The sequence below is a fragment of the Mobula birostris genome, chromosome 1, assembly GCF_030028105.1.
Source record: "Mobula birostris isolate sMobBir1 chromosome 1, sMobBir1.hap1, whole genome shotgun sequence".
Classification (NCBI taxonomy): Eukaryota; Metazoa; Chordata; class Chondrichthyes; order Myliobatiformes; family Myliobatidae; genus Mobula; species Mobula birostris.
In genome coordinates this window covers 223826827-223853145 of record NC_092370.1, presented here as the reverse complement: position 1 = coordinate 223853145, position 26319 = coordinate 223826827, and the positions used below count along the sequence as shown (strand labels likewise).

At 43.6% G+C, this 26319-nt stretch overlaps 1 protein-coding gene across 5 annotated transcripts in view; it reads right to left on the bottom strand.

Annotated features, from left to right (window-relative positions):
- jag2b (jagged canonical Notch ligand 2b) overlaps window positions 1-26319 on the bottom strand; it is a 254114-nt gene that overhangs the window by 29095 nt on the left and 198700 nt on the right. For all 5 annotated transcript variants that reach the window (XM_072272472.1, XM_072272463.1, XM_072272473.1 and 2 more), the window contains 9 exons: window positions 21764-21914; window positions 18348-18512; window positions 14553-14666; window positions 13643-13756; window positions 8732-8845; window positions 8430-8546; window positions 6801-6828; window positions 3886-3971; window positions 1579-1692 (listed from right to left, as the gene is read on the bottom strand). In XM_072272472.1, coding sequence (XP_072128573.1) covers window positions 1579-1692; window positions 3886-3971; window positions 6801-6828; window positions 8430-8546; window positions 8732-8845; window positions 13643-13756; window positions 14553-14666; window positions 18348-18512; window positions 21764-21914 — 1003 coding nt within the window. The remainder of the gene's footprint in view (window positions 1-1578; window positions 1693-3885; window positions 3972-6800; window positions 6829-8429; window positions 8547-8731; window positions 8846-13642; window positions 13757-14552; window positions 14667-18347; window positions 18513-21763; window positions 21915-26319) is intronic.

The window sequence follows — 26319 nt, the reverse complement described above, 5'->3', positions numbered from 1 at the left end:
CCCCAGGGTAGGACAGTCCAAAACTAGGGAGCAAAAGGTTTAGGGTAAGAAGGGAAAGGTTTAAATGGGACCTGAAGAGCAACTTTTTCCATGCAGAGGATGGTGAGATATGGGATGAGCTGCCAAAAGACATGGTTGAGGGTACAATAGTATTTAAGAAGCCCATGGATGGGTAAATGGAGGGTAAAATTGGAACTCCGGGCATCATAGTTGGGCCGAATGGCCTACATCCATGCTGTATCGTCTGCAACACTATGGCCTGTGTAGAAGAGAGAGAGTTGCTTAATAAGGTGAGAAGGACGGGTGCAGCAGGGGTATGTGGATCCAGGTGAGAAGGGAGATGATTGGCAGATGGAGCCAGGTGGGGGGTGGATGGGGAGTAGAGGGGTAGAACTTCATTAAGCATCACAGAATGGTAGACACAGCAGTGACCAGTGGGAATAAGGAACACAAATATTTCAGTTCACACCTGCTGATTGAAAGAATACTGGAAATACAATAGAATAGGAATTTACAAGGAAATCCCTTAAGCAACTGAAATGAAGATTAACTTTATTTGTCTCATGTACATCAAATCTTTAAAACATTACAGTGAAATGCTTTGCTTGCATTTAAAAAATCCAAAGATGTGCTGAGGGCAGCCTGCAAGTGTTGCAACGCCTCTGGCGGCAACATAGCATGCCCACAACTTAGAAAAAGTTCAAGAGCCACAAGGTAATGTTGCAGCTCAATAAAACCCTGGTTCGACTTGGAGTATTATATTAATTTCTGGTTGCCTCATTATAGGAAACACATGGAAGCTATAGAGTAGGTGCAGAGGAGATTTACCAGGATGCTGCCAGGATTAGAGAGCAAATTTTGTGAGATAGGTTGAGCGAACTAGGGTTCTTTGGAGAGAAAGAAGATGAAAGATGACTTGATAGAAGTGTTACAGGATGATAAAAGGCATAGCCAGAGACTTTTTCCCAGGTTAGAAACAGCTAACATGAGGGGGCATAACTTTAAGGTAACTAGAACAGTATTGGGAGACAAACAAAATTTCTTTTTACAGAGATTGGTGAGCGCGTGGAACACAGTTTCAAGGGTGGTGGTAGAGGCAGTTACATTACAGACATTTAAGAAACTTTTAGATAGGCACATGGATGACAGAAAAATGTAAGGATATGTAGGAGGGAAGGGTTGGATTAATCTATGAGTAGGTTAAAAGGTCGTCACGACATTGTGGGCCGAAGGGTCTGTACTGTGCTAGTGTGCTATGTTAAAAAGATTAAAAAGACAATTTGAAGAGCTCGGAGACAGATCAATACGACCAAACAATAGGATAATTGTGTTTCAGCCAATGCAAAGCCATCCAATCCACCCCAGCCCCCATTCCCATTTAGTTCCCTTGACTGACTGTTGCTGGGAGACAGACATGCAAGCAAGGAGCCCCTGCTACTCTCAAGCAAGTAACCACTCATTAGAAATGAAAACAAGGTCACAAATAGAAGCCATTAGCCAGTCGGCAGGCCTCGAGTGTTCTTAAGTCAAATAAGGAAGCATTGCTTCTTTTTAAAAAAACAAAAAGAGATCACGTACCTTCTTGGCATCTGTGGCCTGCTCTCCCAGCTGGGCAGATGCACCTGTAACCATTAATCTCATCCACACAAGTGCCTCCAATAGCACAAGGAGAAGACTGGCATTCATCGATATCTTAGAGAGAAGGAGAATAAAAAGTACACATTAACAAAGAAGTGAAGGACACTAAAAACGCTGATGAAACCCTGTTTCCTGCGTTGCCTAATTACAGAAGCCAGAGCTGGCCTCTCAAACCTCATCATTAGTTGCACAGTGAACAATTGAGTTAAAGCAGTGATTGAGCGGCGGCTCTCTGAGTGGCTTTTTATTTCCCAACTTCAGTCGGTGCAGCTGTGCTTCTAGGCACCGTCAATGAAGTGTCAGTGTCTGGTGAAAATACAAGAGCCAACTTTCCGTTCCTCTCAGCTCAGGGACGTCCACTGCCTGTTTGGGTTAACAGATTCCCTGCCACGAAGGCACCTTAGTGTCAGGAAGTGGGTTCCATAGATTGCGAGTGCGGGTTGGGGGGGTGGGGAGAGAAGACAAGAGCAAGGGAAATTTTGGGGTTAAGGCAGCAGAGAGCTTCACAAATACAGCGGTTTCCTGTTCCACCTGAAGTCCCGAGCATCACATACAAAAATTGCTGGGGAACTCAGCAAGTCAGGCAGCATCTATGGAGAAGAATTAACAGTGGCCATTTCTGGGTGAGACCCTTCTTCTTGGCCCAAAACTTTGACTGTTCCTTTCCACAGATGCTGAGAGCAAGAAAGAGAGAACGTGAGAGAGAAATCAAGACACTGGAGCAGAATCAGGCCATTCAGCCCATCGATTCTGTTCTGCCATTCTATCATGGAAGGTTTATTTTTCCTCTCAACCCCATTCTCCTTGTAAGCTTTGATCCCACAACTAATCAAGAACCTATCAACTTCTGTTTTAATTCACCGCCATCTGTGGCAAATGAATTTCACAGATTTACCACCCAATGGCTAAAGAAATTCCTCCTCATCTCTGTTTGAAAGAAATGCCCATCTACTTTGAGGCTGTGCCCTCTGGTCCTAATCTCCCCCACTTGAAAGAAACATCCTCTTAACATCTACTATCTAGTCCTTTCAATATTCGGTTAGTTTCAATAAGATTCCCCTCACTGTTCTAAACTCCAGCAAGTACAGGCTTCATACATTAATCCTTTCAATCTTGGGATCATTCCTGTGAATCTCCTCTGGATCTTCTCCAATATCTGCACATCGTCTCTTAGCTAAGAACCCAAAACAGAAAGGTGCTTGTTTTGCCGTTGCCTTGTTTTGTACTGTTGTTGTGGCTACTTGTGTTTTTCTGCTGAGCTTGGTGGAGTTGGTATGCTGGCACTGGAAGGTGTTGTGAAACTTGCGGGCTGCCCCCAGCACATGAACATTGACTTCCATTAATGCCCCTCCTCCCTTCTTACCCCATCCCTTATTCATTTTTTCCCCTTTTTCTCCCTCTGACTATAACTCCTTGCCTGCTCTTCATCTTCTTCTGGGCTCCCCTCCCCCTTTCGTTCTCCCTAGGCTTCCCGTCTCATGATCCTCTCCTTTCTCCAGCCTTGTATCCCTTTTGCCAATCAATTTTCCAGCTTAGATCCACCCCTCCCCCTCCTGTCTTCTCCTATCATTTCAGATCTACCCCTCCCCCTCTCAAATCTCTTACTATCTCTTCTTTCAGTTAGTCCTGACAAAGGGTCTCGGCCCGAAACGTTGACTGTCCCTCTTCCAATAGATGCTGCCTGGCCTGCTGCGTTCCACCAGCATTTTGTCTGTGTTGCACATATTTTGGGTGTGCTGGTTGTTAACGTAAACACATTTCACTGTAAGTCTCAACATACATATGATAAATAAATCTGAATCACAACTCAGAACGTCTATGAAAAAAATCATAAATGACAAACTAAATTTTTTTTAAACTCGTGCTCCTTGACACAAGCACGGATAATGCAAGCACACATTGGGGAAAACAGTTATACAAACTGTCTGGGAACGCAGCCCCTCACCGTAACGCATTCCTGTAGGTGTTACCAAAGACCTTTTACATTTGAAGGTGGACTAGATCTAAAGAGACCTTTCAAGGTTCTTTAAGGTTAAAACAAAGAATACAACTGTGGAGAGGGTGTTATGTGTGATGGGGACAATTGGCTTCAATTCGCCCAGACATGGCCTTTCTTTCCGAATGAATAATATAGTCAGCTGGTGTTGCATTATATGAGGTACAACTGGCCTGCACTGGAACAAAAGGGGAGCTGGGTCACAAATGGCACAACCCCTGAACCCTCCACTCTGCACGTCAGGTACTTACTGATTCGACAGTCCGGTCCGGCAAAACCTGGAGCGCATTCACACCGAAACCAATTCACACCGTCAATGCAGATGCCTCCATTGTAGCTGTGAAGACAAAGCACAGACACCCCCCAGCCCACCACCACTTGTCTGTTAGTCAGAAGTGACCGCCTGCTACCATCAACATAAGCACAGCTGAGCGACAAGGACACGTGAAGAAAAGCAACAACTTCTGCCTCAACATCACCCACTATTCAGATGCAAATATCGATTGTCATTAAGGAGGATATTTCAAGCTCTTGTTTGACAATGGGAGAATGGCAGGGTCCAGGACGCCTGCTGTTCCATTTACAGCTGAGCATCCTCAAAGAATTCCCTTTATTACCCCTTCTCTCCTCCTGCCGATTACAGCCCTGTGTCACAGATAAAGCAACCCCACCCCTGGCTTCTCACACTCACTACACAGGCCCGAGTTGGCCGCGGGATTGTCATCTGGCTCAGGACGAGGGTGAGATCAAGGGATTTGCAGTAAATCTGCTATAAAGCCGATTAAAGCGGCACAGATTTAATTTTAAATGAGATTACAACAATCCCCCGCTCTTTTATCCATTGTGGCAGGAGTTGTATTACACTGGCCTCTCATTCTTCTCCTTGTCCTATCTATGTTTGACATGAAGGCTACCTGTGACCCCACTGGGGAGAGGAAGGAGCAAAAGCTTCTCAGAAACAGGTTCAAATCACATTACTTTTTGGAGATGGGATAGCACAGTGGAGCACCTTGCTGATGTTTAACCCCAATCTTGGGTGAAACAGAGCAGAACAGCACAGTACAGGCCTTTCGGTTCACGAAGCAGCACCAAACTCTTAAGCTATGCTAAAATCAATCTAACCCTTCCCTCCTATAACATAAGCCCTTCATTTTTCTAACATCCATGAACTTATCCAAGTTTCTTAAATGTTCCTAATGTATCTGCCTCTACCACCAACCCTGGCAGCGTGGTCCACACACCCACTACTGTGTGTAAACAACCTAACTCTGACATTTCCCCCCCTTTCTTTCCTTCAAATACTTTAAAATTATGCCCCGTCATTTTGCCATTACTGCCCTACAAGTCTCTGGCTAGCCATTTGATCTACGCCTCTGATCAAGTCACCCTCCTTTGCTCCAAAGACAAAAGCCCCCAGCTCACTCAACCCATCCTCATCCAACACGCTCTCTAATCCAGGCAGCAACCTGGTAAATTTCCTCTGCATCCTCTCTAAAGCTTCCACATCTTTCCAATAATAAGGCAACCAGAACTGAACACAATAATCCAGGGTTGTATAGAGCCTTGGGAGATTCCACAAATGCTGGAAATCCAGAGTTACACATACAAAATGCTAGAGGAACTCATTAAGTTAGGCAGCATCTCTGACAAGTAATAAACAATCAACGTTTCAAGCCAAGTCCCTTCATCAGTACCTCGGCCCAAAATATCACTGTTTATTCTTTTCCATTGATGCTACCTGACCTGCTGAGTTCTTTCAGCAATTTGTATGTGTTACTCTGCAAAACTGCCTTGCAGCTTTTGAACTCAATACCCCAATATTCTATGCACAACACACAAAACACTGGAGGAACTGAGATCCGATATAGATGGGGAACCGCTCTGTCGAGCACCTTCGCTCCATCCACAAAAAGCAGGATATTCTGGTAGCCAAACATTTTAATTCTAATCCCCATTCTTATTCCGATATGTTGGTCTTATCTTCTGCTACAGTGAGGCCACTCTCAGTTTAGAGCAACATCTCATATTCCGTCTAGGTAACCCAACCTGATGGAATGAACATCCGATTTCCCCAACTTCTGGTAATTTTTCCCTCTCCTTCAAATCCCCACGCTAGCCTCTTATCTCTTCTCACCACCTGCTCCTCCCCTTCCTCCCATGGTCCACTCTCCTCTCCTATCAGATTCCCCTTTCAGTCCTTTACCTTTCCCCCCCACCATCACTTCCTCATTTACGTCCTACTGCCCCCTTCCCACCCACCAGGCTTCACCTATCCCCTTTAGCTTGTACTCCTTCCCTTCTCCCACCACCTTATTCTGGCACCTTTCTCCTTCCCTTTCAGTCCTGATGAAGAGTCTCGGCCCAAAATGTTGACATTTATTCCCCTCTATGGATGCTACCTGACCTGCTGAGTTCCTCCAGCATTTTGTGTGTTACTCTGAATTTCCAGCACCTGCAGAATCTCTTGTGTTAACAGTCCATACATCTTCTTAATCCCCCTATCAAGAACAGCTCCTGAGGTCAGGATTGAATCCAGGTCTCTGAGCTGTGAGGCTGCAGCTCAGTTGTGTAGACACAAGAGTCTGTAGATGCTGCTCGACCCACTGAGTTCCTTCAGCAGATAGCTTCTTGCTCTATTAAGTGTATTATTTGCTCACTCCAAGTTGAAGAGGAGGTTTTTAGGGTATAATGGAATAAATAAGGAAATAACTATTTCCAGTATAGTTTTTCAGACATTTATCCCAAAGGGTCTGTTCCTGAGCTATACTGTTTTATGTTCAGGAGAGTGAATTTCAGATAATCAGCAAGAGAACCGAAAGGTTAGATATTTTTTAAAAGAATACAGCAATTGTGAACCAGAAGGCACCGCCTGAGTGTGCGGAAGCAGATTCAATAGGAACATTTAAAAGGAATTGGAAAAATACCAAACAAATAAAATTTGTTTGGCTCAGCGGGAGTGAACAATGGAGTAAGACTCACAGGAGTTCTTTCAAAAACCTGGCACAGGGACAATGGGCTGAATGGCCTCATTCTGCATTGAGGAGCTGGGTTTTGTCAGAAGTTCTGCCAGGGGCCTTTTCACCCTTGGTTTCCCAGAACCTAACCTAGTCAAAAATTCCAAAAAAACACTCTTCACAATAAAACACCACAAGATCTGTTCACTCACCATGGATGAGGGCTGCAGTCATTCTTATCTACAGAAGCAACAAAAGGAAGAACAAACATTGTCAGAACATCTGCCTTACACATCAGGGGTCCTCGTATTCAGAAACTCTTGGCAGTGGTCCCTGAAGCCAGTGTAGGTGATGATTCTCCTGCTAGGCTCATTGATCTACAACCTTTTCTGTTCAGCTATGCCTTGTGCTAAAAATTCCCGTTTACTGCCCCAGTCACCCTGCTTCCAAATGAACCCTACAACCAAATCAAATTCTCCGTGTTGCAAAGTTGTACAGGATGGAAACAGGACATTCCACCCATCTCCTTACCACTGACTGTCTACACTTCCCGCTAACTTGGGAAAGCCCGCAACATAACCAAAGGCCCCTCACACCCTGGTCAATCTCTTGAAAGCACTGGTTTAAGGACAGCTTCTGCACTGTTGTTATAAGATTACTAAATATTTCCCCAGAATAAGTATATTCTTGACCTCACAATTGATCTGGTTATGATCTTGTTCCTTACTGCTTACCCGTACTTTGCATGCCCTATAGCTATTACATTTTACTCTGCATTGTTATCTGATGTTAAAACTAAAAATTCAACCACAAAAACATAAGTAATAGGAGCAGAATAATCTTTGATGCTCTTGCATAGTATACTTAAAGCAGAGGTTGAGAGGTTCTTGATTAGTCCTCTTGAAATAAAAGATAACATTGCATTTGCCTTCCTTATGACCAACTCAACGTGCAAGCTAACCTTTTGGGAATCCTGCACGAGGACTCCCAAAACCACACCTTTATTCCTTCTACCAAAGTGCATGGCCATATACTTCCCTAAACTATACTTCATTTCCCACTTTGCTCATCCTTCAAATCCGTCCAAGTCCTTCTGCAGACTCCCTGTTTCTTCAACACAAACTGCTCCTCCACCTATCTTTGTATCTTTTGCAAAATTGGTCACAAAGCCTTTTGGTTTAATGTTAATGCTGATATTAGTGCAGATGACCAAAACTTGTTTTTAAACTCTCCAGCAGAATGCAAAGAATCCCATGGAATTCTGCAGTCATTACATGGATATACAACTAGGATGTTTCAGGGCCAATTCAAGTACTGTAGTCCCTTACTTCCCCTGGAATTGTACCATTGTTGAAGCAGCTATATTCTGATGATATGTAAAACCAGTTGGATAATGAAGTTGGAATTGATTTATTCACTGTACTGAGATACAATGAAAAGTTTGTCTTATATACAGATCAATTCATTACAGTGCAATGAGGTAGAACAAGGTAAGACAATAGCAAGAGTGCACAATGAAGTATTACAGTTACAGAGAAAGTGCAGTGTAGGTAAACAATAATAACGGTGCAAGGCCATGATGAGATAGATTGTAAGATCAAGAGTCCTTCTTAATATTCTAGGGTCTTGTAATGGAAGGGTAGAAGCTGTCCTTAGCCTGGTGGTACGTGCTTTCGATACAGTGATTGCCCAGGCATCCCAAGGGACATTCAACTCTCAAACATAGCCTCCAGAACAAACCATTCTTATTGGGTATAGCCAGGCCCACAAATACCAAACAGGCTTCAAGACGACACACAAAAGAAGTGAATTTGATAGACACATAGATAACTTGAACTTACTCTGAGTGCAGCTGGGTCCTTCCCATCCCTCTTTGCAGACACAAGTGAAAGTATCTCCACTGCCCACACATGTCCCTCCATTCTGGCAAGGGTTGGGGATACAACTGCTGTTCTTAGCTGAAACACAGAAAGTGCACTAGTTAAGTCTTTTGCAATAGAAGCCAAACCAACCACCTTACATGGAAGGAATGGTTCATAGAACAGCACATTCTGTGGAATGATTAACAGTTGCATCGGTAACCAAAGCAGGAAGAAGTTCTCTGGACTGAACTTCCTGCAAAATTACTTAGAGAAGAACTCACCAAGGTTGCAGGTACTGCCGTCCCACTCTGGCGCACATACACATCGAAAGGTGTCTCCCACATCATAACATGTGCCTCCGTTACTGCAAGTATTTCCGTCACACTGGTTCTCCCCTGTGGAAAAAGAAAGGCTGCACAACTGAACTGTGAAGGCGTTGAAGACAAGTCAATGGTTTCTACTTATGGAGCGCTTCTAACAAAGTACAGCAACCGAAGTTCAAAGTAAAATCTATTATCAAAGTACATACGTGTTTCGATATAGTACCGAGATTCACTTTCTTACAAGCACTAACAGAAAAATAAAGAAATACAATAGAATTTATGAAAACTACACACAAAGACTCAAAAACAGCCAATGTACAAAAGGTAGGCTACACAAATAAATCCATACACTGAATATAGTATGAATATATTAGTGTGTGTGTGTGTATGTGTATATACATACACACACACAGAGAACGTGTCTGTATGCATGCACATGTGCACATTGCTTTATTTGTCACATGTATATCTAAACATTGGAACATGGAATGAATCAGAATCAGATCTATCGTCACTGGCATGTGACGTGACATTTGTTAACTTAGCAGCAGCAGTTCAATGCAATACAAAATCTAGCAGAGAGAGAAAAAAATAAATTAAACAAAACATAATAAATAAACAAGCAAATCAAAACAGATTATTAAAAAATGTGCAAAACCAGAAATACTGTATTATTTTTAAAAATGTCAGGTGGTGTCCAAAGCTTCAAAGTCCATTTAGGAATCAGATGGCAGAGGGGAAGAAGCTGTTCCTGAGTTGTTGAGTGTCAGGCTTCTGTACCTCCCACCTGATGGTAACAGTGAGAAAAGTGCATGCCCTGGGTACCGGAGGTCTTTAATAATGGACACTGCCTTTCTGAGACACCGCTTCCTAAAGATGTCCTGGATACTTTGTAGGCTAGTACCCAAGGTGGAGCTGACTAGATTTACAACCTTCTGCAGCTTCTTTCAGTCCTGTGCAGTAGTCCCTCCATACCAGACAGTGATGCAGCCTGTCAGAATGCTCTCCATGGTGTAACTACATAAGTTTTTGAGCGTATTTATTGACATGCCAAGTCGCTTCAAACTCCTAATAAAGTATAGCCGCTGTCTTGCCTTCTTTATGACAACATCAATATGCTGGGACCAGGTTAGATCCTCAGAGATCTTGACACCCAGGAACCTGAAGCTGCTCACTCTCTTCACTTCTGATCCCTCTATGACGACTGGTACGTGTTTCTTTGTCTTACCCTTCCTGAAGTCCACAATCAGCTCTTTTGTCTTAATGACGTTGAGCGCCAGGTTGTTGCTGCGGTACCGTTCCACTAGTTGGCATATCTAGCTCCTGTATGCCCCCTCATCACCACCCGAGATTCTACCAACAATGGTTGTATCGTCAGCAAATTTGTAGATGGTGTTTGAGCTATGCCTAGCCACACAGTCACGTGGATACAGAGAGTAGAGCAATGGGCTAAGCACACACCCCTGAGGTGCGCCAGTGTTGATTGGCAGTGAAGAGGATATGTTATCACCAATCCGCACAGACTGTGATCTTCTGGTTAGGAAGTTGAGGATCCAATTACAGAAGCCCAGGTTCTGCAACTTCTCAATTAGGATTGTGGGAATAATGGTATTAAATTCTGAGCTATAATTGATGAACAGCATCCTGACGTAGGTGTTTGTGTTTTCTAGGTAGTCTAAAGCCATGGAGATTGCGTCTGCCATTGACCTATTGTGACGATAGGCAAATTGCAGTGGGTCCAGGTCCTTGTGGAGGCAGGAGTTCAGTCTAGTCATAACCAACCTCTCAAAGCATTTCATCACTGTTGATGTGAGTGCTACCGGGCGATAGTCGTTAAGGCAGCCCACATTCTTCTTCTTTGGCACTGGTATAATTGTTGCCTTTTTAAAGCAAGTGGGAACTTCTGTCCATAGCAGTGAGAGGTTGAAAATGTCCTCAAATACTCCCACTAGTTGGCTGGCACAGGTTTTCAGAGCCATACCAAGTACTCCATTGGGACCTTCTGCCTTGCGAGGATTCACTCTCTTTAAGGACAGTCCAACACCAGCCTCTGAGACAGCAGAGATCTCCGCAGCTGTAGATGTGCTCTCCCTTTCAAAGCGTGCATAGAAGGTGTTGAGTTCATCTGGTAGTGAAGCACCGCTGCCATTCATACTATTGGGTTCTGCTTTGTAGGAAATAATGTCTTGCAGTCTCTGTCAGAGTTGCCGTGCATCTGATATCGCCTCCAACCTCATTCGAAATGGTCTCTTCGCCCTTGAAATAGCCCTCCACAAAACATACCTGGTTTTCTGGTACAGGTGTGGGTTGCCGGACTTGAATGCTGCAGATCTAGCCTTCAGCAGACGACGTGCCTCCTGGTTCATCCACGGCTTTTGGTTTGGGAATGTACGGTAGGTCCTTGTAGGCACACACTCATTCACACAGGGTTTAATGAAATCGGTAACAACTGCAGCATACTCATCCAGATTCAAAGATGAATCCTTGAATACAGTCTAGTCCACCAATTCAAAGCAGTCCTGTAGGTGCTCCTGTGCTTCCCTTGTCCATACCTTCTTGGTCCTCACTACTGGTGCTGTAGTCTTCAGTCTCTGCCTATACTCAGGGAGTAGAAGTACAACTAGGTGATCAGACTTCCCGAAGTGAGGGCGTGGAATAGCACGGAAATGCACTGTTTGCATCAGTGACCAACATAGTCAAAGGATGTACTGGGGGCAGCCTGCAAGTGTCGCCGTGCTTCCGCCACCAACATTGCATGCCAACAACTTGTTAATCCTTACTAAATGATACATCTTTGGGAGATGTATACAAACTCCTTGTGGACAGTGGTGGGAATTGGACCTCAATCCTGGCACTGGAAAGGGTTATGTTACCATGCTGTCCAATCACCCTGCCCCATTAACTCATTTCACCTGATCTCATCCAGAGAGTTAACCAGCACGGAAACAGGCCCTTCAGCTCAACTCATCCATGTCCACCCAGAACTGATCCCATATCCTTTTAAAACACTCCTATGTGTACAGTACCTGCCCACATATCTTTTAAACATTTAAAATACCTTTTAAAAGACGTATTACAGGAGTTCCCTTTATTCAATTCATTCTCCCACCTTTTTCCTGCAATCTACAATAATCTTTCTCTTTTTTCCATTTGTAATGAGAAATCTTAAACCTGCAATGTTTACTGTTTCCCCTACAGATCTTGCCTGACTTGAGAGTTTCAGCATCTTTAGTTTCTAGCAATAATGGAAACTTGACTGAAAGCTAGGCCAGAGTTAATGGAGATGAAACAGATGGAGAGGTTCAGGGAGTTTAGTCTCTGTGCCTACTACAGAAAGGGAGCAATTGTAGAAAAGAGAGATATCAAAAACTGCAGATGCTGGAAACCTAGAGCAACATGCAAAATACAGTGGGTCAGGCAGCATCTATGGAGGGAAAGGGACAGCCCATGTTTCAGGTTGAGAACCTTCATCTGGAGTGGTGGCAAGGGAGATGCTGAAGGTGCTGGTGTTAACACTTAATGCAATAGCAGGGATAAATATCAGGAGGGAGGATCACAGGAGAGGGATGGGTGGGCAAATGAGCCATGAAGAGAGCAATTCCTGTGGAAGGCAAAGAGGGGAGAGGCAGGCAAGATATGCCTATGGTAGGATCCTGTTGGGGATGACAGAAGTGGCAAAAAATGATACAGTGGATACACTGGCTGATTAGATAGTAGACCAGGACCAGGGGAACTTATTGTGTCAGGTGTGTGGGGGTGAAGAATGAAGCAAGGGCAAATATACGGGAAACAGAAGCTATGGGGATGGGTTGGGGCTACATTGATAGCAATGGGAAAGAAAGAAAAGGGTTGAGCATGAGGGGAGAACTTAAGTGGTTCATTGACTTGAAATGCCTCTTTCCACTGCAGAGTCTCCAGCATCCTGTTCTGGTTCAGAATTCCATCATCTACAGTACATGTACAGATATTATGGGATTCCGGCGCTGCAGCAGGTTAGAGTAAGGGAGGGGTAAAACAGAAGATGAGCTCATGGAAATATGCAACCTATCAGTTTGTTAAATAGGGAGTCAATCACCACTGGGGACTTCTGCTGCTTTGGCAGAGGAACCAAAATAATCAAATACCCCTCCCACCCCAGACATTTCTCTTCTCCCCTCTCCCATTGGGAAGATACAAAAGCTTGAAAGCACATACCACCAGGCTCAAGGACAACTTGCACCCTGCTGTTAAAAGATACCGAATGGTCCCTTGGTATGTTAAGATGGACTTTGAGCTCACAATCTACCCCATTATGGCCTTGCACCTTATTGTCTTGTCTGCATTGCACTTTCCCAGTAGTGTTTACACATTATTCTGCATTCTGCCACTGCTTTCCCTTGCACTATCTCAATACACTGTTGTAACAAATTTTCTCACTGTAGCTCTGGACAAGAGGCAGCAATAAACCAACGCTCCAATTTAAGCAAATGCTCTGAGAGGGAGAGAGAAAATAGGATAAGCATGCACCTTATTCATCGGAATTGGAATTGGTGTATTATTGTAATGTACTGTGGTACAGTGAGACATTTGCCTGTTTATAGAGATCAAATCATTACACAGTGCACTGAGACTGAACAGGAGAAAATAGTAATAATACAGAATAAAGTGTTGCAGTTATAAAGAAAGCAGAGTGCGGGAAACAGTAAAGTGCAAAATAATAACAAGGTAAGTTGTGAGGTCACATGTTCATCTTATCATCCAAGGGAACCATTTAATAGTCATATTACGATGGAGTAGAAGCTGGGGTAGGTGGGGTCTTTAAGTATGTTGGCTGCCTTACCGAGGCACTGAGAAATGAAAATAAGCTCCATAGATGGGCTGACCACTTACTGGAGTGGCAGGTCTTTCCTTTCCAGTTATTGGTGCACTCACAGTGGAAATCATTGAGTCCATCCACACAGTGGCCCCCATTGAGACAAGGGTTGGGGCTGCAGTCATTGACATCTACAGGAGGGAACAAAAAGACCGTAAGCCTTAACCAGTGCAACAGGTTATTATTAAACAGAGTGAAACAACCAGAATCAAGTCACTACATACTTCATTTTTCTGTATCTCAGTCTGGTATATACATCAAATCCTTTAAAACTTCAGGATGTCCCAAAGAGGTTTATAGCTGATATTATAGGAAACTAGGCTTCCATAAGCAGCAAAGTGAAGGCAATCTGATAATGTGCCTCAAATCCCATCTCTATCTGCAAAGAGTTTGTACATTCTCCCCATGACAGCGTGGATGGGTGCTTTGGCTCTCCCTCACACATTCCAAAGACATACAGATTACGGTTAGTGAATTGTGGCCATGCTACTGTATGTTGGCAGCAGAAACACGACAACTCTTGCAGGCTGTCAATGTTGGTCGCAGATGCAAACATTTCTGTGGATGTTCTGATGTACAAGTGACAAATAAAACTAATGTTTATCCTGTAATGCACAAATTTGTTGCCACTTATTACTGGCAACAAGCCTGTGAATCCCAGTCACCACAGAAACATAACCTCCTGATTTTCTCCATCTTTAAATGGTAATGCATGCCACTGGCTTCAGTTACAGTGAGGGGCCCCATACATATTTGCTGTGACAAATAATTTACACCAGTCAGACCAGCTGAATCCCAATAGCAACTAGAAAATCAATCCCACTGGTCTTCTAGAAGCTTGCTCTTACGTCCAGGCTCTGCACAAGTTAGCCATTGGTAAATAGGAAAGTGCCAGTAATTAACACAACAGAAATGTTCATCACTCACCAATTTCACAAAGTTCACCTTCCCAACCATCAGGGCAAATACAGCGGAAGGAGTCCACTCCATCGATACACGTGCCCCCATTCTTACACCGGTTCGCTATGCAATCATTGATATCTAAAGGAAATGCAACTGTAAATTACTGCTGGAATTTAGGCAATACAGTAGCGTAGCGAGTTATCAGGGTTCAATTCTCACTGCTGTAAGGAATTTGTACATTCTCCCCTTGGTCACACGAGTTTCCTCCAGGTATTCCTGTTTCCTTCTACATTCCACAAACACACAGGTTAGGATTAGTAATTTGCAAGTATGCCATGTTGATGCCAAAAAGATGGTGACATTTGCAGGCTGACCCCAACGCATCCTTGGACTGTGTTGGTTGTTGACGCAAATGATGCATTTCACTATATGTTTCAACGTACATGTGACAGATAAAGCTAATGTTTCATCTTCACAGTGGAAAGACTGGCTGCATAGTTCTTCGATGATATAGGAGGAAACTCATATGGTCACAGGGAGAACATATAAATTTCTTACAGATGACAGCTGGAAATGATCCCTGATTGCTTTGGAGGGAGGGGGTGAATGACAAGACGAACAGCCCTGTAGAGCTTGAATTAGCACTGTCAAACTCACTCAAATAAACCTGATGCAAGAGGCTGAACTTAATGGAACACTTATTCAGTAATTCACAGTTGTCCCTCAGTTGCTCCTGTTTCCTCTCTCAAGCCAAAGACAAGCAGTTAGGCAAGTTAAGCGACCGTTATAAATTGCTACTAACATGCAGATGAAGGGTTAAATCTGGAGGTGGGGGGAGATGATGAGAATGTGGGAAGAATTAAAATAGTAGGACCAGTTGAAATGCATGTTAGTATGTTTGCAGATGACACGAAGGTTGATGGATAGTGTGAAGGGTTGTTGAAGGGTGTAACCTGACATTAACAAGATACAAAGCTGGGCTGAGAAGTGGCAGATGGAGTTCAATCTGGAAAAATGAAGTGATACACTTTGATAGCTAGGTCAAACTTGAAGGTAGAATACAGAGCAGATCATGTAACCTTCAAAGTTAATCACTCAAGATGATAGGATAGTTAAGTGCACAGCATGTTGGCACTTATTAGTCAGGAGAATGAGTTCAAGAGCTGCAAGATAATGTTGCAACTCAACTTGGAATATTGTGTTCATTTCTGGTTGCCTCATTTTAGGAAGGATGTGGAAGCTTCAAAGGTGGTGCAGAGATTTACTAGGATGACGGCTGGATTAAAGATCAGGTCTTAAGACGACAGGTTAAGCCAGCTAGTACTTTTCTCTTTGGAGTGAAGGAAGATAAGAGGTGACTTAGAGGTGTACAAGATAATAAGAGGCAGAGATCAAGTAGACAGCCAGAGAGCTCTTCCCACGGCAGAAATGGCCAACACTAAGAGGGCATATTTTAAGATGACAAGTATAGGGAGGATGCCAGAGACAAGTTCTTAACACAGAGAGTAGCGGGTGTATGGAACACCCTGCCAGGGGTGGCGGTATGGGCAAGTGCATTAGGGAAATATAAAAGACTCTTAGGTAGGCACATGAATGATAGAAAAATGGAGGGTTATGTAGAAGGAAAGGAATAAGTTGATCTGAGGGTTGGCTAAAAAGTCAGAACATCCTGGGCCAAAAGGCCTGTACTGTGCTGTGATGTTCTATGTTAGATTAGTGTAAATCAGTGTCTGTACTGGGCTGAATGGGCTGCTTCTGTGCCCTGAGGCATGAACCCATGACCATTCATCTCCAAAGGCAGCAGCAATGTACCACTATCCAGAACTGATTCTACGACCCACAGACTCACTTTCAAGGACTCTTTATAACTCATGTTCTCAGTATCATTACTCTTATTTACAATTTGTCTTCTTGTGCACATTGATTGTCACTTTTTATGTATACTTTTTTGTAAATTCTATTGAACTTCTTTTTTCCTTACAAGTGCCAGCAAGAAAATGAATCTTAAGGTAGTATGTGATAACATGCATAATTTGATAATAGTCCTCAGTGTAGTGGACTACACAACTACGCAGATTAGGTTTAAGGTGAGAAGGGGATGATTTAAAAGGGACCCGAGGACATCTTTCACCACACAGAGTGGCGAGTACACATAACAAGCTGCCAGAGAAAGTGATTGAGGCACGTACAGAAGTATCATTTAAGAACCACTTGGATAGGTACATAGAGTGCAGGGCAGATGTATTTGCGTACATGACAATAAACTTGACTTTGAACTCCAGAGCTGTCTGTGTGGAAGTTGCACATTTTCCCCACTGGTCACAGGTTTTCCCCCAGATATTTCAGTTTCCTCCCACATCCTGCTGTAAATTGCCACCGGTGTGGGCAAGGGGTAGAATCCTGGAGGTTGATGGGAATGAATTTAAATTTAATTTATTTAAATTTTACATCCATCCCACGTGAGGGAGTAAATATCTTTGCATTATGATTCTGTCGCAACATTCATGCATATGCATAAGTCTAATGGCTTGTAGAAAGAAACTGTCCTGTAGCCTGTTGGTCCTGGTTTTAATGCTGCAGTACTGTTTGCCAGACAGAAGCAGTTGGAACAGTTTATGGTTGGGGTGAGTGGCGTCCCCAATGATCTTCCAGGCCTTCTTTCTGCACCTGCTGCTGTAAATGTCCTCACTGAGGGAAGTTCATGTCCACAGATGCACTGGGCTGTCTGTACCACTCTCCACCGTGCCCAGTGATCAAGGTTGGTGCAAGTTCCTGTACCAGGTGGTGATACAGTCAGTCATGATGCTCTCAATAGTGCGCCAGTCTTGAGGATCTGGGGGCTCATGTCGAACTTCTTCAGTTGCCTGATGTGGAAGGGATGCTGTTGTGCTTTTTTTGCCACGCAGCTGGTGTGTACAGTCCAGGCAAGATCTGCGGTGATGTGTATACCGAGGAACTTGAAAGTACTCACCCTCTCAACTGCAGTCCCAATGATGTTGATCGAGGCAAGCCTGTCTCCGTTCCTCCTGTAATCCACAATCAGCTCTTTTGTTTTTCGGACATTGAGGGAGAGGTTGTTATCTTGGCACCACTGTGCCAGGTTGTCAACCTCTCCTCTGTAGGCTGTCTCATCACCGCAAGAAATAAGGGCGATTAATGTTGTGTCATCTGCAAATTTGATAAGCTGATTGGAGCCGTGTGTGGCAGCACAGTCATGTGTGTAAATAGAGAAGAGAAGGGGATTCAGGACACAACCCTGAGGGGCACCTGTGTTGAGTATCAGAGGTGAGAGAGCTCATCTTTACCACCTGTCAGCGATCCCATAGGAAGTCTAGGATCCAGCTGCACATGGCGGGGTGAGCAAAACTGAGACTGAGATCAATGTTAATCAGTGTCCAGGGGTCTGAGGCCTGCCTGTTTGTGTGTGTATGTGTATGGGGGGGGGGGGGGGGGGCAGAGAAAGAGAAAGGAAAAGGGTTTGTTTTGCTGTTTTTTTTTGTTGTTGTTCCTACTTGTGTTATATGCTATGTCAGCACCACAACACGTGGAGACCCTTGCAGGCTGCCGTCAGCACTTGGGTTGTGTTGGTTTTTGATGGAGATGACGCATTTCACTGTATGTTTCAATGTGCTGTGATAAACACATTTCAATCAGAATCTGAATGCAAATGTGTGGGTGATGGTCAGCACAGACTCGGTGGTCCGAAGGGTCAGTTTCAGTATATCATCACTCCGTGACTATAAGACCCCTCCCCACCCCCATAGCTCAATGTAAAAACATCAACTGTCATCTCAACATTCAGGCGGGTTCCTTACTTACTTTCATGGCAATACATCCCGGTAAACCCCCGATTACAGGCACACGTGAAGTTCCCACCAGGCTGGCTGATGCAGGTACCCCGTGGACCACAGACATTGGATGATATCAAGCGGACCCCACCCTGACTGCTGTTGCTGGAGATCGCCACAGTGCAGCTGTCAATCACTGTAAAAAGGAAGATATCAGCTCTATAAAACTTCGGTTGCCTGATTTTATTCTCACAAGTCAATATGTTGTGTAAAAAAGATCACTCCCTACTTTGTACAAAGTTTTCTTCTCTCGATTGTTCTTTCTTTCCTCTCCTTTTTATAAGTGTATACCTCAGATAAATATTATGTGGAGGTTTGTGACAAATATGATTATATGATATATATGTACAGTATCTTAAATACATTTTATGGAAATGTTTGTTTGATGATGAACTTCAATAAAAAATAAATTACAAAAAAAACTTTGGTTAAACACACTTGGAGTATTCTGTTCAGTTCTGCTCACCTCATTATGCAAGGATGATGGAAGCTTTAGAGGGTGCAGAGATTTACCAGAATGCTACCTGGATTAGGGAGCATATCTTATGAAGACACGCTGAGCAAGCTAGGGGTTTTCCTCTTTGGAGAAGGAGGCAACTTGATAGAGATGACAAGATAGAAGTTTAAAGATTATGAGAGGCAGAGAGCATCTGTGTTCTGCGCATCACTCAAGAGTCAGAGCAATGTAGTATGGATACGCAAGATACTAGGAGCAAGAGTAAGCTACTGACCCCACAAGCGTTCCCACTGTCTATGCTGGTGTCAACTCCACTTCTATGCCGGTGTCAACTCCACTTCTATGCCAGATCTCTATTCCTTGATCTATAAAATATTTATCCACCTCCACTTTTAATACTTCTAATGATTCAGCTTCCAGTACCAGCAGGGCAGAGAATTTCAGAGATACACAACCCTTCATAGATCAGTACAGGCCTCCCAACCCACGATATAGCGCTGACCCTTTAAATTACTTTAAAATCTATCTAATCCTTCCCTCTCACTTAGCTCTCCATTTTTCTGTCATCCATGTGCCCAAATGTCTCGAATGTATCTGCCTCTACCAATATCCCTGGCTGGACGTTCCATACATCCATCACTCTGTGCAACTTACCTCTGACATCCCACCTCTCCTTTCTTCCAATTACCTTCATGAGAAGGAACGTCTACACTCCTCAGCTTTAAATATCTGGCCCTTTACCTTATAGTTATGACCCCTTGTTTAATACTTCTTAAACTTATTTTTATTCAGACTCTAAATAAAATATTTTTGAATATTGGTAAAATGACAAGGGTTTCCCCCAATATTTTTGATGTACATCTTCATCTGCATCCCGTTTCTTTGTTAAAATTTTTTTTAAACTGATGATTTCTCCTTCAAAAAACCGGTAAGAGTTAGATATTCCTCAATGAGACCTTTGATCTTTGGGTATCCACAGAGACACAGCATTGTAACAGGTTCTTCAGGTTCAACGAGTCCGCACCACCCAACTACACCCATGTGATCAATGTACACCTTGAAATGTGCGAGGAAACCAGAGCACCCGGAGAAAACCCACACAGTCACAAGGAGAATATATAAATTCCCTACAGACAGCAGCAGGAATTGAACCCAGGTCGCCAGCGCAGAAACAGTTTTACACTAATCACTATACTTCCACGCCACCCCCTGGGCTTCCCCTCCAAGTGAAAAACATCTTAACATCTATCTGCCTTTTAAACCCCATGTTCTACATGTTTGAATGAAGTCATTCCTCAATTCTTCCAAAATTTTGAGGAATAGTCTCGAGTTTTCAATTTAGCGTTATCCCTCCCATCCTGTTAACTGAAAATTCTGCCTCTATTTTATGGAACTCCTTTTTTTGATTGGGATAAACCTTTGCTGACCAATATAGACCAGCTGTTTGAATATCTACCATTACTCCTTTATGAACTATAAAGATTAAATCTTTATAATCAAACTCATCTGAGTGAAATGCATTTGAATATTGGTAAAGTACTGATCGTGTGGACAGTCAGAGGCTTTTTCCCAGGGCTAGAATGGCTAACACAAGGGGGGATAGTTTTAAGGTGCTTGGAAATAGGTACTGAGGGGACGTCAGGGGTAAATTTTCCACACAGAGGGTTGGGTGTGTGGAATGTACTGCCAGTGGCAATGGTGGAAGCAGATATAATAGGGTCACGGAGCTTAGAAAAATAGAGGGCTATGTGCTAGGGAAATTCTAGGTAGTTTCTAGAGTAGGTTACATGGTCGGCACAACATTGTGGGCCAAAGGGCCTGTAATGTGCTGTAGATTTCAATGCTGTTTGTTCTATGTTCTAAAAAGCTAAGAATTTCTCCCAATATTTTTAATCTACGTCTTCATTTGTATCCTACTCACTTGTTAAAAATGGATGTTTATTTTTTACTATAATTTTTCCTTCAAAAGAAAAATGTGGCAAGAGTTAGATATTCCTCAGTGGGACCTTTGATCTTTGGGTACCCACAAAGAGAACTTTCCATGTAAATGTGGATGCCACATCCATGTCATGGGAGTTGCCTTTGCTTTTCTAGTTTACCCAAATCACATCATGATCACATTATTTGTGCAAGATTGGCCAAGTGAAAAATGTTGAGCAGGACACTGGGGAAAGATGCCTGTCTGTTCTTCAACCAACATCCAAGTGTGGTTGGGACCACAGCTTCGTGAGTCAGATAGCACATGTAATGGCGTGGCACTCTTTCATCAGTACACTGTAAGACTGAGTCATGTTCAGCTCTTTAGAGTGGAGCAGGAGGGTGAAGGCTGAACTGCAGAGATAAATTTTCTGGTCAAAATGGCGCGAGCTGTGATGTCCATTGAGGTCATGTGTCAGTCTTGACAATGAGGGCTTGTGACCACACCAACCCCACCCACCCTCCACCATTACCCTGCCACCAGGTCGGCAAGACCTGGGGTCAGAGGTCCATGTGGGCTGGTGGCACTAAGAGTTGGTGAGTCTCCAAGTCAGTGAAGTCAAGTCTAATGGAAGCCATCAAGTCCAGGGGTTGAAACCTGAAATTTGAAGACCGAAGTCAGCAAGTCTGGAGGTCAAAGCACATGGATTGGCGTGTCCGGCAGAGAGGCCCGACGTCTGCAAGTCTGGGCCAGGGACGGAAGGCTGAAGGCCTTGAGGCAGCCTGTCCTGGGGTTAGAGGCCTGTACATGCATACGAGTGGATGGGAAAGGGTTTTTTTTTTGTTGCTGCTGTGCTGTTTGTGTTGTTCTACTGAACACTGTGGGCATGCTATGTTGTCACCAGAATGCACAAGAACACTGGCACCTCCTTGGGTGTGTTGATTACAAACACAAATGGTGCATTTCACTGTATGTTTTGATGTACATAAATGAATCTGAATCAAAAATCTACCTTGGCAAGGAGCAGATCTGCAGTGATCCTTCAGAAGTGAGCAGTTCTTCCCTTCATAGTCCTCAGGACAGGCACAGTAGTAATTATCCCCAAGGATGTAGCACTTGGCACCATTCTGGCATGGGCTGGGATCACAGAAGTTGATCCTCTTCTGGAAGAGAGGAAGCAAATGTCATTGAGCAGAACAAAGATGCTGCAGTAGAACACACAAACTTACCACCTTCCGCATCCTACAATGCAACTTCTGTAACCATCATCAGGAACACAGTAGATACTCCTCTCGATTCCAATTTCTACAAAGACAGACCTCAGTCCCATTCCAGATTTATTGTCCTTTTAGGCCCAGCGCTATTCTAGACCCCAGCATACTTAGTCAGAATTAGATTGCCATCATCACTGACCCCCACCTACAATATACAGGGATTGATCACTCATTGATTATTCATTTAAACCAGCAGCTCTTCAGCAAAGCTTAAAGAATTTGAAGCTGTCACCTTTGTTTCTCAAGGAAAGGTCTCTGTAAAGTCAATTGCAGCTGAAGACTAACTGGGGTAGTGACGACACACAAAGGAAGATAAATCAAAAACTGTTTCTGATAAAAACAAGTTGGTGTTTCCATCTGAAAATACTCAAACTACTACCCTGTTTAATAGTCAACTCCAGAGACCATTACAGCCTTCAGTACAGTGCTAGTAGATAACAAAATTGGAAGTGTATTGAACAGCTGAAGGAACAAGTGGAAGGAACTTAGTGCAGAAGGATGAGGAGAGACAACAGGCTAACTGACACCACTCAGAAGAGTTGGCAGTAACAGAATGTATGGGTACACCAATTCTGGAACACAGCAGGCTGTATTGAGCTAGCAATTATCAAAGTGAATGGAATGTTGGTATTCTTAACTAGAGATGAGGCATGTAAGCAGAGAGGTTTTATTGAACCTGAATGAAACACAGTCTAGGGCTATTACATCAGCATACTTTAGGAAGAATATGGATGTTTGAGAGAGGACTCTGAAGATTTAACACAGAACATTATAGTACAGTACAATGTTGCACTGACCTTTTAATCTACTCCAAATATAATCCTGCACAAGGACTCTCAAGTTCCTTTGCAATTCTAATTTTTGAATTTTCTGCCCATTTAAGACTACATTTTTGTTCTTTCTACCAAAGTACATGACCATACACTTCCTGACACTATATTCCATTTGCCACTTCTTAGCTCATTCTTCTAATTGGTCCAAGTCCTTCTGCAGCCTTGCTGTTTTCCTCAACGCTCCAGTTATCTTTGTATTGTCTGCAAATTTGGCCAAAATGCCATCAATTCCATTGTCCAGATTGTTGACATGTAACATAAAAAGCTGTCCCAACTCTGACACCTGTAGAACATCACCAGTTACCAACAGCCAACCGCAAAAGGCTCTCTTTATTCTCACTCTTTGCCTCCTGCCAATCAGCTAATCTTCTATTCATGCCAGTACCTCCCCTGTAATACCATAGGCTCTTAACCTACTAATCCCTCTCATGTATGACACCTTGTAAAAGGCCTTCTGAAAATCCAAGTACACACCATCCACCAATTCTCCTTCATCTATCCTGCTTATTATTTCTTCAAAGAATTCCAACAGGTTTGTCAGGCAAGATTTTCCCTTGAAGAAACAATGATGTATTTGGCCTACTTTACCATGCACCTGCAAGTAACTCGAAACTCAATCTTAATAATGGACTCAGACATCTTCCCAACCATTGAGGCCAGATTAACTGGCCTACAATTTCCTTTCTCTGCCTCACTTTTTTTTGATTTCTATTGAGAGGTGAGAGTCAATACTGGACCACTAAAAATGATGCTGGAGAGGTAGCAAGGTGGGGGGGGGGGGGAGAGAAGAGAAAGAAATGGTGGACAAACTTAAATAGGATTTTACACCAGTCTTCACTGTGGAAGACATTAGCAGTATGCCAGAAATTCGAGCGTCAGGGGGCAGAGGTGAGTGCAGTTACTATTACTAAGGTGGTACTTGGGATGCTTAAAAGTTTGAAGTTAGATAAGTCACATGGAGCAGATAGACAACACCCCAGTATTCTGAAAGAAGTGGCTGAAGAGATTGTGGAGGCATTAGTAATGATCTTGCAAGAATCACTAGATTCTGGAATTTCCAGAGAACTGGAAAATCTGGAAAATTACAAATGTCACTGTACTTTTTAAGGGGGGGTGGGGAAGAGGAGGCAGAAGAAAGGAAATTATGGGCCATTTTACCTGATTTTAGTGATTGGCAAGGTGTTGGAGTCCATTATTAAGAACGAGATTTTGGGGTATTTGGAGGCACATGTCAAAATTGGCCAGAGAGTAGTGAATCTGTGGAATTCATTGCCACAGGTGCCTGTGGAAGCCAGGTCATTGCGTACATTTAAAGCAGAGGTTGATAGGTTCTTGTTTAGTCAGGGCGTTAACAGTTACAGGGAGAAAATGGGGTTGAGAGAAATAACAAATCGGTTATGAGCAGACTCGATAGGCCAAATGGCCTAATTCTGCTCCTATATCTTAAGGTCTTAGCTTTTATTTGATAGAGGTACACAAAATTATGAGGGGTACAGTTAAGGTAAATGCAAGCAAGCTTTTTCCACAGAGGTTGGGTGAGACTAGAACTACAGGTTATGGGCTAACAGTGAAAGATGATCTTCGTCACTCAAATGGTGGTGAAAGTGTAGAACTGTCAGTGAAAGTGGTGGCTGCTGGGTCGACCACCACATTTAAGAGAAATTAGAAATAGTGGGGCAGAGCTACAATGGCATTCAACAGAAGATAGTGAACCCGATGAGATTTCTGGACTAGGAGCTAGAACAGACTCAATGAACAATGGAAACAACAACTTTGAAAGTTAAGGGATTTTGGATAAATCTTAAATATTATTTCACCATTTCTTTGAGAAATTAAAAAATTAAAGATTAAAAATTAGCTTTATTTGTCACATGTGCATACAGTGAAATGCAATATGGCAACAACCAACACAGTCTAGGGATGTGCTGACTGCAAGTGCAGCCATGCTTCCTGTGTCAACATAGCATGCCCACAACTTACTAACCCTAACCTGTACGTCTTTAGGATGTGGGAGGAAACTGGAGCCATCTATACATCCCTCAAAGTTGTGGTGCAAGTTGATAGGGTTCTCAAGAAGATGTCTGGTGTGTTAGTCTTCATCAGACAGGGGACAGAGTTCAAGAATCGCAAGGTAATATTGCAGCTTGCCTCATTATAGGAAGGACGTGGAAGCTTTAGAGAGGGTGCTAAGGAAATTTACCAGGACACTGCCTGGATTAGACAGCATGTCTTATGAGGACAGGCTGAGCGAGTTAGGGCTTTTCTCTTTGCAGTGAAGGAAGATGAGAGGTGACTAGATAGAGGTGTACAAGATGCTAAGCAGCACAGATTATGTGGACAACCAGAGGTGTTTGCCCCCACCGCTTTATTTTCACCATGGATGTCCGGTCCCTATATACTTCCATCCCCCATCAGGAAGGTCTCAAAGCTCTCTGCTTCTTTTTGGATTCCAGACCTAATCAGTTCTCCTCTACCACCACTCTGCTCCGTCTAACGGAATTAGTCCTTACTCTTAATAATTTCTCCTTTGGCTCCTCTCACTTCCTCCAAACTAAAGGTGTAGCTATGGGCACCCGCATAGGTCTAAGTTATGCCTGCCTTTTTGTTGGCTTTGTGGAACAATCTAGGTTCCGTACCTATTCTGGTATCTGTCCCCCACTTTTCCTTCGCTACATCAACGACTATATTGGTACTGCTTCCTGCACGCATGCTGAGCTCGTTGACTTTATTAACTTTGCCTCCAACTTTCACCCTGCCCTCAAGTTTACCTGGTCCATTTCCGACACCTCCCTCCCCTTTCTAGATCTTTCTGTCTCTGTCTCTGGAGTCAGCTTATCTACTGATGTCTACTATAAGCCAACCAACTCTCACAGCTATCTGGACTATTCCTCTTCCCACCCTGTCTCTTGCAAAAATGCCATCCCCTTCTTGCAATTCCTCCATCTCTGCCACATCTGCTCTCAGGATGAGGCTTTTCATTGCAGGACAAGGGAAATGTCCTCCTTTTTTAAAGAAAGGGGCTTCCCTTCCTCCATCATCAACTCTGCTCTCAAACGCATCTCCCCCATTTCACGCACATCTGCTCTCAACTCCATCCTCCCGCCACCCCACTAGGAAGAGGGTTCCCCTGGTCCTCAGCCACCACCCCACCAGCCTCCGGGTCCAACATATTATTCTCCATAACTTCCGCCACCTCCAACGGGATCCCACCACTAAGCACATCTTTCCCTCCCCCCCTCTCTCTGCTTTCCACAAGGATCACTCCCTACACCACTCCCTTGCCCATTCATCCCCCCCATCCCTCCCCACTGATCTCCCTCCTGGCACTTATCCTTGTAAGTGGAACAAGTGCTACACATGCCCTTACACTTCCTCGCTCACCACCATTCAGGGCCCCAGACAGTCCTTCCAGGTGAGGCGACACTTCACCTGTGAGTCGGCTGGGGTGATATACTACATCT